The sequence below is a fragment of the Tenrec ecaudatus genome, chromosome 10 (assembly GCF_050624435.1).
Source record: "Tenrec ecaudatus isolate mTenEca1 chromosome 10, mTenEca1.hap1, whole genome shotgun sequence".
Taxonomy (NCBI): domain Eukaryota; kingdom Metazoa; phylum Chordata; class Mammalia; order Afrosoricida; family Tenrecidae; genus Tenrec; species Tenrec ecaudatus.
The window spans coordinates 130090281-130108443 of NC_134539.1; the positions used below are offsets into that span (position 1 = coordinate 130090281).

The 18163-nt window shown below is 47.3% G+C and overlaps 1 protein-coding gene and 1 pseudogene across 1 annotated transcript in view; one reads left to right on the forward strand and one right to left on the reverse strand.

The window, feature by feature from the left end:
* Nucleotides 1-18163, forward strand: part of CA10 (carbonic anhydrase 10) — a 569229-nt gene that overhangs the window by 225000 nt on the left and 326066 nt on the right. The window contains exon 3 of the mRNA XM_075559290.1: nucleotides 16163-16305. Within this exon, the coding sequence (XP_075415405.1) occupies nucleotides 16163-16305 (143 nt within the window). The remainder of the gene's footprint in view (nucleotides 1-16162; nucleotides 16306-18163) is intronic.
* Nucleotides 11673-13793, reverse strand: LOC142458268 (heat shock protein HSP 90-beta pseudogene; annotated as a pseudogene).

Consider the following 18163-nt stretch of genomic DNA (forward strand, 5'->3'; position numbering starts at 1 on the left):
TCTGGCAAACGACAATGGACTAACATCTCTTAAATTCAGTGATCAGATAAAATTGATAGCACAAGGAAACAATGCGGAGGAAGGGTGTGAAGAACATCATCCCAACAGACTTGTGGATTATGTGAGCATTAGGTACGATCCCCAGCCTCGGCCACAGTCAGGCAATGAGCAGTACAACCAGTAGACAGCCTTTTCTGTTCGTTTGGAAGGATGGAATAAAAGGAAAGAGAGGAGCTTGTCCAGTGGTTTAGCAATCAGACGCTCACGGAAAGGCCGCCATTGCAAACCCACCAGCCACCTTTGGAGAGAAAGAAGCGTTGTCATCTGTTTACTTAAAGATTACAAACTCGGCCATTCAGGGTGCGATGTAGCAACGATGAAAAATCCAACTTTCCTCTACTTCCTAAATGCTTCCTCCTCCCCCACTATCACGATCCCAATTCTACCTTTCAAGTCTGGCTAGACCAGAGGATGTACACTGGTACAGATAGCAACTGGAAACACAGGGAATCCAGGGTGGATGATCCCTTCAGGACCAATAGTGTAAGTGGTAATACCAGGAGGGTAGAGGGAGGGTGGGTTGGAAAGGGGGAGCTGATTACAAGGGTCTACATGTGACCTCCTCCCTGGGGGACAGACAACAGAAAAGTGGGTGGAGGGAGATGTTGGACAGGGCAAGATATGACAAAATAATAATTTATAAATTATCAAGGGTTCATGAGGGAGGAGGGAGCAGGGAGGGAGGGGGAAAATGAGGATCTGACACCAGGGGCTTAAGTGGAGAGCAAATGTTTTAAGAATGATGAGGGCAATGAATGTACAAATGTGCTTTATACAATTGATACAGGTATGGATTGTGATAAGAGTTGCATGAGCCCTAATAAAACAATTTGAAAAAAAGATTACAAACTCAGAAACCTGATGGGTCAATTCTACTGTTTTATGAGGGTCACTCTGATTCAAAATCGACTTGATGGCAGCAGGCTCTGCTTTGTTGTTGTTTTCCTTTGGGGATTGTAGGAAAATGAACAGTTTACATATGGTGGATGGGAGTGGTCATTGTCACAGGTACTACCAGCATCTTTAAAAGTCAACAAGCAGCATCTACTGAAATAAAGCCTGCACATAGCCTTGACTCAACAGTATGATGTTTATTGATCACTGAGAGAAACTACAGCATCCATAGGTAAAGATGTGTGGCTGAGGCAATGTATTGCAATGTATTGATTTTAATGCCTCAGTAGAAACAATGTGTTGTCTGGTGTTGGTTCTGACCCAACCCTACAGAACAAAGTAGAACCATCCCCACAGGGTTTCTGAGAATACGGCCTGTACAGAAGCAGACTGGCACATCTCTCCCCTGGGAGGGGCTGCTGAGTTAGAACCACTGACTTTTGGGTTCACAGCAGAGTGCTTAACCACAGTGCCACCAAGACTCCTTAAAAATAGCCTTTCAAGGAGGTAATGGTTGAGAAAACTAAAGTGCATTCACATTATGGATGTTCGATAACTTCTGTGTGAATGAGCAGCTCTAGTAAGTGTTGACTTGGAAGGACATTCATGACATAGTGTTATTTAAAATATGTGTGTGTGTGTTTCTATTTGTACAAGTCCCTATGTATCGGGGTTGTCTTAGACTGGCAGCGAATTTGGAGTATATGGAGTGGAAGATGCTGAATAAACTGCTCACATTGGTTACCGCAGGGGCATCACTGTTAGAAAGAAGAGACAGGTGATTAACCATGCCAGTGACTGCCTACTGGCGACCCAAAGGCACGAGAGTAGAACTGAGCTCCCTAGGGTTCCCCACGGCTGACCTTTCAGAGGTCAATCACCAGACCTTTCTTCTGAGGGGCTTCTAGTTGAACACACTCCGTCAAGGTTCCGGCTAGCAGGAGAGCCCACTAACTGCTGGCACCGCTAAGGGACTCCAGAAGATGATGACCTCTCCCTTGTGGGACCTGTTCCTTGCTTGATGTTTACCACAGGCGCATTACTTCGCATATTTAAAGAAGAAAATGGATCTCAAATTCTAATCCCTTTACTTCCTGCAATTACAACCTTGGGAAAGTTACTTAACTGCTTCGTCTTATGTTTCCTCCGGTACAGAAGAATTCATGGTCATGTAAATTCACAGGACTGCAAGCCAGGGAAGAAATGTGGACTTTTCAGCCCAGAGCTTATCAGTGGTGGCGATCCAGAAACAGGATGGCCCCCTCCCCCTCAGGGCTGGGCTTCCAGGGGTGCAAATCCATCCTCACAGTGGAGCTGAGCGCATGGAGGATTGTGAGGCAGCTGTACAAAAAGCACATCCAGCAACTTCCAAAAGCCAAGTTTGGGGAAGCGAATTTTCTTTGGAGTCAAAAACCTCCTTGGGTGAGCCACATCACTGATCGTTTGAAAGTTACAGACCCAAGAAATAATGGCGCATGGCTCCTTCAAAGGATGAGATTAAGTGGCCAGTCCCATGACCTCCACTGCTGCCTGTGTTGTCGAAACAGGCCCAGTTGTGTGGGCGTCTGAAGCTGCCCCTCCTCCCTGATGCTTTCCTCTGGGTTGGTTGGGATGCCACAGAGATGAAACCACAGTTCGGTTGGGAGGCTGCTCCCCCCACCCCCATCTTTGCACTCACCTCTTTCTCCAACTCTTATGGACTACTTATTATTAGACTAATAAACGGGATGCTTATGAACACATTCTAGACCCTAATCCTCCAGTGGCACCAGGAAATGTCTCTCTTCCATTTTACAGCCACATGAATGAAAGGGATCACCCATTGGGCTGCTAACTTCAAGGTCAGCAGTTCTAAACCACCAACCATCTCTGCTAGCGAAGGACTTTCTACTCCCATCAAAAGTGGAGTCTCGGAAACTCACAGGGACAGCGCTTCTTGGTCCTGTAGGTAGGAGTCAGCATGGTTTTGTGTTTAATGGAAGTGTGACCGCCTGTTCAGGGTTCTGTGGTGAGATTGTGGTAAGTGGGTCATGGTTTTTGTCCTCAACAGTAATAACTCTGAGTTGTAGAAGTCAGAAGAGCCAGTGATTGGAATTCTCTTAGTCTGAGAGAATGTCAAATTTCAGTGGTAATTCATCTCAGTTACGAGGAACAGCATGCCTTCCTGTGTGGGAGACTTAGAAACCGCCGCCGCAGCAACAACAAGAGGACACTTCAGTTTTTTAAACTAGTTACAAGATGATTTTGTTTGTTTTGTGTCACAACCTCAATTCATACTTTTATGAAGGTGAACCCTTGAGAAAAGGATTTTGGTCTGCTCATTCCCCTCTCTGGGATTTAACCTGGTATCTAGTGGTGTTCTAACGGAAACATTGCAAGTGGTTGGCGTTAGCAAACAGCCATGTATTCTCTCTCTATTTAAGAGACTAGATGTCTAAATTCAGTTGGCCGTTTCAGGGAAAGGCTCTTTTCCCTCTGTCGCCTCTCAGTGGAGGAGGAACATCCTTGTCCCCTTTCCACATCTGTGGATCAGGGTTTGGGGGAGCTTGTCTTGTGCCTTGACATCAGTTTCGCCTGGGTCTAGGAGTTTCCCAGCACAAGGGCCCTCGGTCCAGAGAAGATGCTCCACTCCTGATTCTTGTCTTTGAGAGAGGAAGTCTCTCTCTTTCAGCTGGCTTCTCTACTTCTTACAAAGTTGATCCAGGCCATGCCCCAGGGGAACCCCCTAGATCAGATAAGAACTGAGGGCTTCATGGTGTGGCATGCCACCCTCATCTCCTGACATCAGATTATTCCATGGGAGGGTGATTACGTCATTACATAACTGCCTTACCCCATCATTACGTAACTGCCGTACTGCTGAGAATTGTGGCCCAGGCAACTTGATATGCATTTTTGGAGGTACAATTCAATCCATGGGGGGAGTTCATGTGTCCATGCCTGTGAGAGCATTCCACATGTTTCCTCGCGTTTTGCAGTAGTTGTGTTCTCTCTGTAAAGTCACTGCAAACGTTTAATTATCAAGTATGGACTCCCGGCTCGTAAAGAACACATGGAGAGTGAGAGTGGGAGAGCCTCTAGTCAGGACATGTTTGTCATCTGACCAGTCCCCTGTTCTACAGGGTCACTCTGAGCCCGCCCCAACTAGATGGCAGTGAGTTTGATTTCTGGTTTTGGACGAGCACATGAATTTGTTGCCACATGTGTTTTTTGTCAAGACCCAAACCAAACCAAGCCTACTGGTGTCACGTCCATTCCTCTTCGTTCTGACTAGATGGCAGAGCAGAACTGCCCCACAGGGTCTCCGAGGCCATACATCTTTCTAGAAGCCAACGGTCACCTCTTTCTCCTGTGGAGCAGCAAGTGAATTCCAACGGCCAGCCTTTAGGTAGCAGCCTAGTGCTTTGATTGCTGCATTGCCAGCCACTTATGTCAAGACACCTGATTTAATTTTTTATATATAGAGAGAGATATAGATCTATAGATCTATATATCTATAACTTATATGTTATTGATTCGATTGTATATGCATGCATATTCTTTTCACTTATTAGCACCGACCTCCTGGCCAGGAGCAGTATAGCTCATGGTTGAAGGAAGTTGTTATACCATATGTATTTTCAGCAAGTAGGTAAATCTGTAAACATGAAACCCATGTAAATATCTCTTAGCTTGCCTCTGAGGCATTTGATTGATCTCTCTATCCATAGCCTGTTGGGGGCACTCCATTCATTGTTTTAGATGCACATGCAGACCAATGATGATGTGTTACATAGAACGTATGAAGCCCCTCAAAGGTGCGTAGGGCAGAGAATGGGGAGTTCTAGAGAGAGGCCTTCCATGTAACATGAGAATTCTGACCGTGGAAGAAGAAACCAGCGGCAAAGAGGTGAGTTTTCCAGGCCAATCCCCCTCTGAAATAAATCTGAAATCGGAAAGAGACCAAAGCCTGCAGCAGAGGGTATTTTAAACATGCTCATTAATAATGGCTCAAAGTAGGGATTTATTACGGTTGAGACTCAGGAAAAGGACAGTAAATCAGCACTGGTCAGAGAAAGAGCAAAGGAAAGATATGAGTTCTTACATAAAATGTATTCATGTGCTTTATAACCTCACAGGAGAGAATGCTATATTGAAGTAGAAGGCTTTGTTCGTAGGATTGAATTCACTGAAGATGTGCTTTATGCCCTAATTAATTTTGCCAACTTTTTTTTTTTTTGCTCCCTTTGGCTGAAAAGTTGGGAACTTAGTTTCCTGAGAGAGCAAGACAAGATTGCCTTGACAGAGCTGCTCAAAGAAAAAATGCTTCGGCTCCAAATGATGCCACGGAAAGCACTGGTTGGTTCCTGGGAAAATGCCATTTTATTGGCACATCTGTTGAAGAGAAGAGTTTTAAAAACACTCCATTAGTTCTGTTTTGGAGATAGAATTTAAACACACCCAAAGCGATAGGATTACATTCGTATAAAAACCTGCATTCCCAACGCTTGCTTCAGAACCAATTTGTTCCTTTTTCAAAATACTCCAAAGATAATCACACTCACTCTTGGCTGGATTCCAGCCAAGAAGATGTATCGTTTTCATTTATTAAAATGGCGCTCATGATACTCCAAGGTACTTCCGTGTCTGAAACAGGGACTTCCCATTGCACCTGGAGTAGATATCAACACCTTACTGTGATCTGCAGGCCCTGGTCTCCCCGGGCAGTCTCATCTCGCTTTTGTCTTCCATGGAAAAGTCATCTTGCTCCTTTCAGCTCCTTCCATGCATCAAGGTCTTCTACTCCAGACCTGCTCTCCCCCTCGGGCCGTTCCCCTGCTGGGCTTCAGGAGCGACTCCTTTCTATTCTTCTTAGATTCTGGTAGTTTCACTTCCTTCAAGAGACCACCCCTGACCATTCCACCAAGGGCATGTCATCCATCAATGCTTTCCCTTAGGGATCATCACCATCTCCTTTGTCTCCGCAGCATGCTTACCTGTACTTCTGATTACCTAGGAGTATATCATCTTACTTTCTGTATTCCCTTCTCTCTCCCTAGTTTGCAAGAGCGGAGAGAGCAGGGATGATACGTGGTTTACTCCTAACTGTCCAGACTCTACCACGTCACCTGGCACATAGAAAACAGCGATACCTGTCATTGAGTTGACTGTAACTCATGTTGTTGACTGGTCCTTTGTCAACCCCATGATTGTCGTCATGTCCGAGCCCATAGTTGTGGCGATTGTGCCAGAGCATCTCCCTAAAAGTCTCCATGGGCCTCATTGGGACCCTGCTCCACTCACCAACTGCTCGCAATTGTCTCCTCCTGTGAAGAAGGATAGTGTGCTCAGTAACCTGGAGGGTCAGCAAGAGTCTGGATGCCTTCAATGGAGTGGATTGACGCAGTAGCTACAATGATAGGCTCAAAAGAGCAACAAATATGAAGATGGCACAGGCCTGAGCAGCATTTTGTTGTCTGGACACACGGTCACTATGAGCCAGAACCATCTGGAAAGCAGCTAACATAATGGATCAACATGCCCTTCTTCTTAGTCCTGGAAACTCTGTGGAAACCTACCCTCAGTGACTCTGCTGGTATTGGAAAGATGGTGGTGGCACTGTTTATAAAATCACAAGAACATACAAGCCACCAAATATGACAAATTCACAGGTGCTGGTGGCACAGTAGGTCCTTGATCATATTTCTGTATGAATGATCAGGGCCACGCCTACTTCCTAGCATACAATAGGCTGTCATTAAATGTTTCTGAATTCAGTTTATCATGTTACCATAGGATATAGCTATTTCCCATAAGTTGTATAAGTTAATTCGAAGTAGTCACCCCTACCCACTACCTCATCTCTGCAGTGTCTTCTCTGTCAGGAATAATTAATAAGGCAGATGCCTAAGAGCCTACCATTGGTACATCTAGTTCAGGATCGATATGTCATGCTTGAAAATCTTATCACTGAATGTTAATGACATTGGTTCTTCCAATTCCTCCCTCTTCTGATGTATCCCATGTTTTGGTGAGGGCTCTTTTGGTTTTGTCCATGGTTTGCTACAGTGTGTTAATAAACTTGAACTTTTTTGCTTCAATTTTGAACAAGTCTCACAGACACGTTTTCCTTTCGGTTTGCCAAGGCTCACGTTGTAAGCTGTTGAATTCCCAGAGTCCCTGAGCGTCTCTCATGCTCACTGGACCCAGAGCCAAGAGACTGTTTGGGATTTGTCGTTTATAGTGAGATGGAAGGATTGCCATGGGGAAATGTTTTGGCAAGATAACCCATAGCTGGGATGCGTCCGTTAAGTTCCATTGTTTAGGCTCTGTGAAAATTAATTTGCAGAAATGTGCGGGGCTGTTGTCTGTTCTAGTTTATATGTAAATTAGGAAATTGTGTGAAGAGGCTGCCAAGGATGATGGAGCGCAAACATTTCAGACCGGTTCTCCGTTAATGAGTTAGCGTGATTCCCATTCAGTTTTTCCTTTTGGCATTTACAATTTTCCCCTAAAAAATAAGTTGCGTCAGTTAAAGTAGGAAAAGGCACAGCATTAGCTGGTAAACCATAATAACCAATGTTTTCTTTTTTCGCTAAATGTTTAAAAATTGATTCATAGGCTAGGGCAGCCACGGAAGCAAACGTATGGTTTGAGGGAAGACTAATTCATCAACAAGAGTCTAACTGTGGAAAAGAAGCATTGCTTCAGCATTCTGCAACCCCATCTCTCCTCTCACGAGTGACAGGCCTGTGGATAAACCAGGGGTGGGATTCAAATGATTTAACCACCGGTTCGCTGTCCTAATGACTGTTTTCAGTATTAAAAGTGGTATTTTTTCATAGTTAATACCTAAATAAAAACAATAAAAGGCATACATGACACTAGCTGATACGAGCTTTAAAATATTAATGAAAATATAATACCTGACAGAAAACAGGAAAACTGTTCGGTAAGATATTTCCATATTGCTTCTTGATCGGTGGCCTCACTCGGTGTCTTCCTCGTTGTCTAGCCACGCGTCACTGGGGGTGTGAGTTCTCCTTAGCCTTCTTCGCACCGTAGGAGTAGGATCCCAGCAGTTGTTCTAACAATATGTTTAGCTCTTTGAACACTTTCAGGAAGTGTGTAACTCCCCAGTAGTATCTCACGGGAATTTGGGGCAGAGCGCAAAGCTGAAATGGGTGCCGGCATGTCACCGTCGGACTGCTCAGCGCTTTCTCGTTCTATTTTTGTTTACTGAACTAATAAACACAAGAGAATAACAATGTAGTGTTTTATCAAAGGGATTACGGCTTTTATGAAATGAACAAGTAAGAATTATAAGCAGAGTCTGAATTTTTTATGCCTGTGGACTAAAGGAACGTGACTGTGGCGCTTACAATACACTATTGCTCAGAGGAATGGTCTCAGAGTGAAGAATGCGCATGTGTGGTTTCTACGTCGGGCGCCCGTGCCCACCTCACAGAAATAGGACCCCGAGGACAAGTGTGATTTAACAGAACTCAGCAAAACTGTCTGTCTGTTCTGCCGACCCGGAGTGGCTGACGGGCTCCCGCCACTGCCATACACGTGAGGTTTGACGATACGGACGCGGCACATCGGAATAGAGGGGACAGCTGAGAGCTCTGGGCAAGCCAGGTTCTTACTCTAACTGTGACGCTTTGGTCTGTCAGTAACCTTTGCTCCGCCCGGATAGACAGGCTGCTTACTCTCGTGGCCCGGTCCACGGTGCTCCTCCATACCTTTCTGTATTCACAGCCTTCCTTCCAAACAGTCCCGGCGTGATGCGATACCTCCATGGTGGAATGCTTCCTTTCCCCGAGGGAGACCTGGGCACAATTTCTGGCCATTACATCTCTTAAAGCTGCCATCGGTGTGTCAGTGGAGGTTTGTATCTTGCCAGATTGCTGAGAACATTCCACGGTGGCTTCCAGCAGGAGATGGGCTAGGGAGAAACGCCTGGTGATGGACTAACAGAAATGAACCAGCAACAACTTTCTGGATCCATAAGCAGTCGTGGAGATGGTGTAGGACTGGGCAGCCGTCGGTTGTACGTCTGGTCTCAAGGAGTCAGAGGCCAGTGATGACACCACACAAGAGATGACATTGCATTTGCAGACCTGTTCCTGGCCCGTTCGGGTGACACCTGCCATCCCCGGGCTCACTTCACCACACTCCTTGTTGCCTGCGTCTCCCTGCGCTGACTTCTCTTTTTTTCTGGACACAACTTTAACCAGGCCAGCCAGCCCCTGGTCATGGCTTCTGAGAAGTTCCCATCCTGGAGCAGGGATAGTTGGTCCCAACACGTCTCCTCAAGGCGCAGGAAGGGAACCCATGAACATCCTCTCTTGCCCTTCTCCCACCCAGACTGTTCTGGCAGCTTCACCACCTAGCTGCATGGTGCTTGCTTTATTTGGGCCAGTTGGCTCTCGACACCATTCAGCTGAAACCCTGAAAATTCATTTTGACTGGCAGAGACATGCCACTGCTCCTTTTGACTCACCAACATGGAAACAGCAGCCAAAAGTTCGCAATGTCCATGGTCGCAATTAACCTAAACACTCTGGCTGCCGTCGTCTGCTCAGGATGGCAACCTGCGTGGGAGGAAGTGGAATGTTCAGGGCAGTGGACAAGCAGAAGACCAGAGCCCCTTAATCCGGGGTCTGCACCTCTCTCTGCCTCTCCCAGGCTGCGTGACCTTGCCCTGATGAATTTGCCTTTCGGGGCTGTGGCCTTCAGTCCATGTATACATTTGGAATGAGTGATCCCTAAGGTGGTTTCTACCTCTGAAAGACTATTAATTTACAGCTGAAATATAATCAGCAACTCAGTAAATAAACTTCGAGGGAAAAGCCTCCAGGAGTGGCGCTAATCAGGACACAGCTGAGCAGCGAGAGTGTCTCGATTGGGCCTCCGTTGGCTGAGCAGGTGGTTAGAGCCACACGGGTGGGCCTTGAGAGTGAAGTGGGGATAGAAAACCCCCAAACCATTTGTCATAACGAATCCCATGCCCAATAAAAGCAAAGGCAGATGTTCGCATAAAGTTTTTGCAGTTTCTGTTTTTGTAAGGGACTTTTGGGTGTGACATTTATTGGAGCGACACAGCAGCAATTTGCCTGCCCATCTTGCCCTGTCACGGCAGTCTCACTCTCCATTTATGGGCTTGGAATTATTTTTGTTAATGATTTTCATGGGAGTAGATGAAAGGTAATGTGTACCAGCTGTCACTACATTTACAATGCAGCTGCTTTCCAGGGAAGACCCTCCTTCTCCCTCAGATATGATCATCGATGTCCGTTGTCAACAGTAAGGAGCCCTGGTGGCCTGGATGGGTAAACGTTGAGCTGCTAACTACAAGGTCGATGGTTCAAAGCCACCAGCTGCTTTGAGGATGTAAGGTGAATCTAGCTGCTTTCCGGAAGAATTTGTCTTTTTTACATGTTGCTGACTGTAATATCAATTTTTCCCTGCCAAATGATTTTTCATGTTAACACTTGGCCTTGGAGACTGCTGATACAAAGGTTGGGCCAGCCTACCGTCAAATTCCTAGAGCATCCCTTGTCGGGATCCCTTCCCTGTTCTACAAATTGCCTCCTCTAAAGTAGGAGGAAGTCGCTCTTTTCACCCTGGAAACAGCCCTTGCCAGGATGGGGCTGCCTGCCGGATGTGTGCGGATCTGGGACCTCAAGCAGAAGGGGCTCATCTGGCCAGGCTCTCAGGTTCAGGTGGTTTGAATCACCAACCTGTGCAGATGCAATGGGGCAGGTGTCAGAGCTGCAGGCACAGGGCCCTCACTTGGATGAGACAGGGTCAATTGGCCGTGCAAGGGCAGTGTATACTGCACCCACACCATCCTCCCATCCAGCCGCATGCGGGGCCAGCTTTGGGTGAATGGCTCCACCCACCATGAAGACCAGCCATGTTCCAGCTCTGGCTGTGGACACACAGCCCTCGGGCCAAACTAGCACTGGTCTCCAGGCAGCATCTCTGGGTGCAGGTTGGCTACCAGTGACTCTGGCTGGCCTTCGACCTTTCTTACGCAAATAGTATCAGAAATAAACCTTTTCAGACTGTGGAATGAAGGTGAACAGGACAGTCCCATCTGGGAATGTCAGTAGATGTGCATGGTGTATGCTGGGGCTCAGTATGCCGAACTTCTTTTACATGACTTTATCATCTCTGCGCATCCTATGTGTGGGCGCATTATGTATGTGCTGAAGAAAAATAGGATCTTTCCCATCAGCGCCATGACTGTTCCATGCCAGTCTCACACCTGCCACATTCGGATGCTTCCCTGACGAAGAAGGCTAGGATGGTGCCTGATGGAAGGCTGATTTTCAGGATCAACGTGAAAGGATTGAGGAATAAGCGTCGGATTCAGTCCATGATTTTTGGAGCGGGGAGAAGCAGCTTAGGAAGGGAGAGTTTGTGTTTCATAAAGTCCCCTCAGAATGCTAGAACTTTCTCTTTTTTGTATAAAATGGCATCTTCCTTATTTTGCATACTTTAATAGAACAAAAAAAACAAAAACAAAACCTCATGGATACACAACATTGACCCCATTCCCAAATAAAGGAGGGGAAAACAGGGCATGAAGGCCCTAGATCCTGCTTTACACACAAGAACAGAGGGGGGGGGTGCACTAGTTAATAGAAGTTTCAGAGCCCAGATGGGCTAGGGTCACTCAAGTCATGGGGACATTATACGGAGGACACACGGGTCGAGAGTAGAATGGCCTAATCTACTTCTTCCATGTGAGATACGTCTTCATCACCCTCGAGGGGGGAATCGCATCAGGAACAGCAGTGCTGGCTGGGCTCCTCAGCTGGCACCTCATCTTCATCAGTGCCTAAGCCCAGCTTGATCATGCGGTAGATGCGGTCGGAGTGGGTCTGAGGGTCCTCAAGGGAGAAGCCAGAAGAGAGCAGTGCTGTTTCTCACAGCAGCAGCACCAGGTCCTTGATGGCTTTGTCGTTCTTGTCAGCCTCAGCCTTCTGCCACAGCGTCTCCACAATGGGGTGGTCCGGGTCGATCTCCAGGTGCCTTTGGAACATCACGTAGCCCGTTGTGGAGTTGTCCCGAAGAGCCTGGGCTTTCTTGATCCGCTCCATGTTGGCCGTCCAGCCGTACGTACTAGTCACAATGCATCAGGGTGAAGACACCAGTCTATTAGACATTGTCACCTTCTCAACCTTCTTATCCAAGATTTCTTTCATGAGCTTGCACAGGTTCTCAAACTTGGCCTTGCTTTCCTCCATTTCCTTTTTCTCTTCTTCATCCTCCGGAAGCTCTAACCCCCTCTGGTCACAGAGACCAAACTCTTCCCATCAAATGCCTTGAGCTGTTGCACGCAGTACCCGTCGATCGGCTCCGTCATGTAGACTACCTCAAAGCCTTGCTTCTGCACACGCTCCACGGAAGCAGAATTGTCCACCTGCTCTTTACTCTCACCAGTGATGTAATAGATGGACATCTGGGTCTCCTTCATTCGGGAAACATGTTCTGAGAGGGAAGTCATCTGGTCTCCAGACTGGGAGGTGTGAGAGCGCAGCAGCTCAGAAAGGCGCCGCACTTGGTGGCGTCCTCGTGGATGCCAAACTTCAGGTTTTTAGAGAAGGCCTCCTAAAACTTCTCATAGGAGCTCCAGGCACTTCTTGGCAATGTTTTTGCAGATGACCTTCAAGATCTTGCTCTGTTGGAGCATCTCTCGGGAGATGTTGAGGGGCAGGCCCTCCGAGTCAACCACACCCTGAATGAAGTTGAGATACTCTGGGATCAACTCATCACAGCTGTCCATGATGAACACACACGGACATAAAGCTTGATGTTCTTTTTCTTCTTGTTCTTGAAGAGGTCAGCGGGAGCGCGGCGAGGGATGAACAGTGCCCTGAATTCCAGCTGCCCTTCTACAGAAAAGTGCTTGACTGCCAAATGGACTTCCCAGTCATTAGGCAGAGGCTTGTAGAATCCTCCACACTCCTCCTGGGTGACGTCACCAGGATTTCGGGTCCAGATGGGCTTGGTCTTGTTTAGTTCTTCCCGGTCAATGTACGTCTCCTTAGTCTTCTTGGTTTTCTTCTTGTCTTACCACTCTCCTCCTCCTCATCTGAGTCCGCATCTTGAATCATGGCTTCTCCTCACCCTCCTTTTCCTCTTCTTTCTCACCTTTCCCTTCTTCGGTGCATTGTCACTGATGTCCTTCTCCCGTTCCTTCTCCAGCTAAAGGGTGTCGGGGTATCCAATGAACTGAGAGTGCTGCTTCACTACTTTGAATTGCCTCTCCTCTAGCTACTCTGTCTGATCTTTGAGGTGCAGAATCACTTTAGTTCCCCAGTCAATGGGCACACCGTGGTCAGCACAGACAGTGAAGGAGCCCCCAGCAGAAGACACCCAGGCATACTGCTCACCATCATTGTGCTTGGTGATCACACCACTATCTCTGTCACCAAGTAGGCAGAATAAAAGCCAACATCAAACTGTCCAAACATGGAGATGTCCGCACCAGCCTGCAAAGCCTCCAGGAATGTTTTGGTACCCGACTTGACAATGGTTCCCAGTTCACTGATGAGGTCAACCTTGGCCATGTCAATGCCTGTATCCACTAGAGTCAAAGTGTGCTCCTGGGGGTTGAGGATGATGTCGATTTTTAGCTCTTGACCACTGTCCAACTTGGAAGGGTCTGCCAGGCTCTCATAGCGAATCTTGTCCAAGGCATCAGAAGCATTAGAGATCAACTCCCGAAGGAAAATTTCCTTGTTCGAGTAGAAGGTATTGATGATGAGGGACATGAGTTGGGCAATCTCCGCCTGAAAGGCAAAGGTCTGCACCTCCCCCCCATGGTGCACTTCCTCAGGCATCTTGAAGAGTGGCGGGGACTGGAGCACGGTGGGTCTGGGGCTCTGCGCAGTGCAGGCTACGCCGAAGTCACTCAAGAACTCTAGAACTTTCTTAAGTGTGGTTTCACTAGGATACAGTATCTTTGAAAGAGGCCGATGGCTTGCAGTGACAGCTCAGTACAAACGATGATTGGAACAGAGAGAGTGCCTCTTTCCCGTCTTTCTCTTCCTCTGTGACTCTCTGGCCATGGCTCCCATTTCGAACATCAGTGTATGGCAAGAAGGCCAACTGAAACGCTCTGATCTAGAAGGAATGCACCGCCAGAGGCTCATCGCCATGAGTTCAACTAATGTAGAGATCTGCCGTATTTGCCTATGAGACTTCTTTTATATCGGTATGGACACATTTCTCTAGGAATCCAAGGAACTTGTTTTTAATAGTTTTCTCACTTCTGTTCAGTGGTTGCCTGCAACAAGAGAGCCCTAGAATCTTGTTTAGATGGGACGTGAGGCACCACCCGCCAGTTGTTTAGCTCAGTCTCTTCGGTGGTATCTCTGATAAGTAGCTACTAGATTGCTCTCTTGCCTGGGTCTTACCCATGATAAGTGGAAACAAAGACTGCTGCAAGTTCAAGGCTGTTCAGTTTACATGGGGTTCCCGAGAGGATAGGGCCACTGATGAAGTCGGGACTTGACTTTGAAGCTCATCTTCTGCAGGAATCACTCCCTGACTCCCACTGGCCCCACGCAGGTCAGGGCCCACCGAGTCCCGTAACACCCTTGAGTTCATCTGTTACTGATCTGGTAATGCTGCTTGTGTTCTGCACAGTTCATTCCTGCACCTTCAGGGCCTACCCCGATACACACTAGAAGTTCACTGTCAACATACTGTGCATAGATGGGTGAAAGAATGGTTCCATTATCAAAGGATGAATAAATGACGGAGGAAGTCCCAGGGCTTCTTTGGGGCTGCTGAGAGGGGGAGAGGCCACAAGTAGCTGAAGCTCTCTACTCTCTGACCTCTGCTGACATCAAATGAGTACGCGGACCCCCTTCCACTCCGTTCACTTCCTTAAACGAAGAAAAGCAAACCAGACCTTGGCGTACAACTTTATCCAAACATTTTTGTGTTTCTTTGTTTTTTTAATTTGACACTGAAAGCGACGGGAGGATTTTCCTTTTGCAATTGGCACTCAGCACTCAATGGCATTCTTTCTGCCCGTCAAATGAACCCGCTCCTCAGCTCCTGGTATAGTAGGCTAATGACCCAGTGCTGGACCCGAGACAGACCGGGTCCAGTTGCCAAGCTCCCGTCAGGCAGATTGTGGGCCAGACACATGCCTCACTCCTGCCTTGACAACGCACAGTCCCGCACCTCCCATAGGTCACGTGCTGTGCTCTTGGAAAACGTCCAGATGCCTCATAGGCTCCCGGACTTACGTGGCCTCACTGGCTGCTGTCAAACGGATTCCAACTCATAGCAACCTCACAGGCAGGGTAGAGCCCCCTGTGGCTTTCCAGAACCGTGACTCTTTACAGGATTGAAACCCCGTCTTTCTCCGGAGGAACGCCTGGTGGGTAGCACCCCAAGTGTAACCCACTACACAAGCAGGGCTTCTGTTTCAGAAAAAAAAAATGTACTCAGTGCTCCCCTGGCAATTAAAACGCTTATTGCCTTAGCCCGTACTTCAGGCTGGAACATGTGCGTCTGACATTTACATCGTCCCTGGATGGCTCCAGCATTGTCCCCAGGGCGCAGTCTCCCTGCACTGTGGGCCGCGGTACTCCAGGTAGACACCCATGGACCCTAAAGGGCCGAGCGGAGCTGCTCCTGTCGGTTTCTGAGGCTGTAAGTCCTTCTGGGAGCAGCAAGGTTTGCAGTCCAGTGAGTAGTCCGCTATGCCGCCAGGGTTGCTGGGCGTCAGAATGAACTGGGAAGCCATTGGTTGGGTTTGGGTTGGGTTCTAGCCAATAGGAAGACAGAGCACTCCCTCAAGCATTGTTAAATATCAGGTGTCACTTGTCTAGGCTGACCTCGCCGAATGGACCTGTGTTTCCATTTTAAAAGTGCGCATGCTAACTATGCAGGAAAGATGGACCCAGCACAAGAAAAGCTAACCCAAAGAGACGCCAGATGTTCAGATCGAGAGAAATTGCAAATGCAGGCCTTGGCAATCCCAGGGCTCACTAGGAGAGGCACCAGTCAACGTCTCCCTTAGACAAAAACGTTGATTTTTCTCGTGTCTTTATCAGGCCTCCCAGCCTGCCTCCCCACCAGCGATAGTTTATTGTGTTATATAGCTATCTTTATGTATATAATTACTAGCAATCTGGTTTTGTCTCTCTAGGGAACCCTAACACACCACCTAACTCTGCACTTTTTTTTCTAGTGCCTTCTTTCTGGGGACTGGTGAACTCAGCTTGGAATCTTTGCTCTGTGGGGAAACGGCAGTCGCCAGTCAACATCGAGACCAGCCACATGATCTTCGACCCCTTTCTGACACCCCTTCGCATCAACACAGGGGGCAGGAAGGTAAGCAGCCTCCCGGCGAGGGTGCAGCTGAGGAGGAGGCCCCTCCACTGCGTTTGAGAGCCCGTTCCTTACTGCCTGCCATGACTTTGTGTTTCCACCTGGGCATACTACCGTCCTCAGACCTGCCGCCAACCAAAATAATGCCATCGGAATGGTTCTTTTTCTCCCTAGGCAGCCAAACACTCATGTTTCTAATTACTCCAAGCCCCTGGGGGCTTGCTCGAAGTCCTATCCCTTGGTACCCCGTGAAGGTTGGAGAGCAGGGTTGCCTTTTCCAGTGCATATCATGCTGGGGGAAAATCACTGCTCTCAGAAGCCTCTGACTGGAGCGTCTTTTGACCTCAACAAAGAGAGAAAGAGAGAGAGAAATTAACAGGAGTAAAATTAGACATTGATCATCCTGGGAGGGAATACAAACAAACAACAACAAAAATCACTTTAGGTGATTTATAGGAAAATCAATAATTAATTTTCCAAGGGGTGTCTTGCTGGCTAAGAGTGGTAGCTCCTGACCAGAAATGCTGAGTTCTGCTTTGGGAGTCTCACCTCTGTGTCCCTCCTCCTTCCCCACCCCCAGACGATGCGCTCTCCCCCTGGGGAAGGGCAGCCTGCCCAAGGGGTCTTCGCTAAGAGCCCTCCAATTGCTCTTGCTGGTTCAATTCTATTTGGCCTAAATTTTATTGTTGAGGCGATTGTTGAGCGTGGAAAGGGAAGGGAAAGAAACATGCTTGGGAAATTGTATTTGAAGGTGATTTAGTTGTTGTGAGCTCCAGAGGAATGGAAAATCGTTTGTGTGCAAGAAATTGGGGTTAAAACGATCGACAACTTTTGTTATTACTGGCACCTAGCTCTCGGGGCTCCTTTGGTCTCCGGGCTCTCCTCCCCTTCCACTTTCTATTTGCCACGCTTGCTACTGAGTTTGTAATGTATCTTTTCCCCTTTTGATATATTGGAATTTTTTCGTACCACGTAACTCTCATACACACAAGAAGAAAAAAATAGGAAAAAGAAGGAGGGAAGAAAAGGAAGAAAAACTAAAGCCTTATCAAAGAATTGTTGGCGACTTTGACTGGGATCATGAAGGAAGTTATCAAAGCTGTTGGCTGTGATTAGAGTTATTTGGCCGCAAAATCATTATGTGCTGGTTTGAATGTGATTTCGGAATCATTTCTCTCTGGGTATGAAGGTCCTATGCAGGGCGTTTAGTGTATTGTTCTGAACCTATAGGAAGCCTGCTTTCATGATTGCTCCCTCTGCTCTTATATTTTTACCAGCCATACAAGGAACTTGACATGGTGAGACATATACCTCTCTCTATAAAGGCGTACCGCTCTTGTGAAGCCAGGATCATGTCTTCAGCAGTCAGAACTTTAAAAGGGCCAGTGTGCTTTTGACTAAAAATGTAATAATTCTTTTTTTCTGGGGGAGGACCATGGAAGGAATGATTGTATTCTAGGCAAAAAGACAAGCAGTGGAAAAGCTCATGGCAGAATGGGCTTTGGGACCTGAACTCCAGAAAGTACCTGAAAGGTGTCCCGCAAGACGGAAGCACAGGGAGCGCAGGCAGGCAGGGGAAGGACAAGAGGAGGGAACGATGGAAAGGAAGCAAGGACCAAGGCCAGACCTTGAGGTTGTGAGTTACCGCAAGTATTTAAAAGTTAAAAAAAATTGTTTTTAGGGAACGGTTGTCTTGGGAGTTCAGTCAGAAATAACACAAATAAGAAATTTAGTTTTCACTTTCTACCAGATACGCATAAAGGAAATGTTGGTATGAAAGGGAAAAAATTTAAAATGTTAAAAAAAATCACTCATAAGCTGTTGCTGTTTTGAAGCAACTGACTTTTTTCCCCCACTCTTT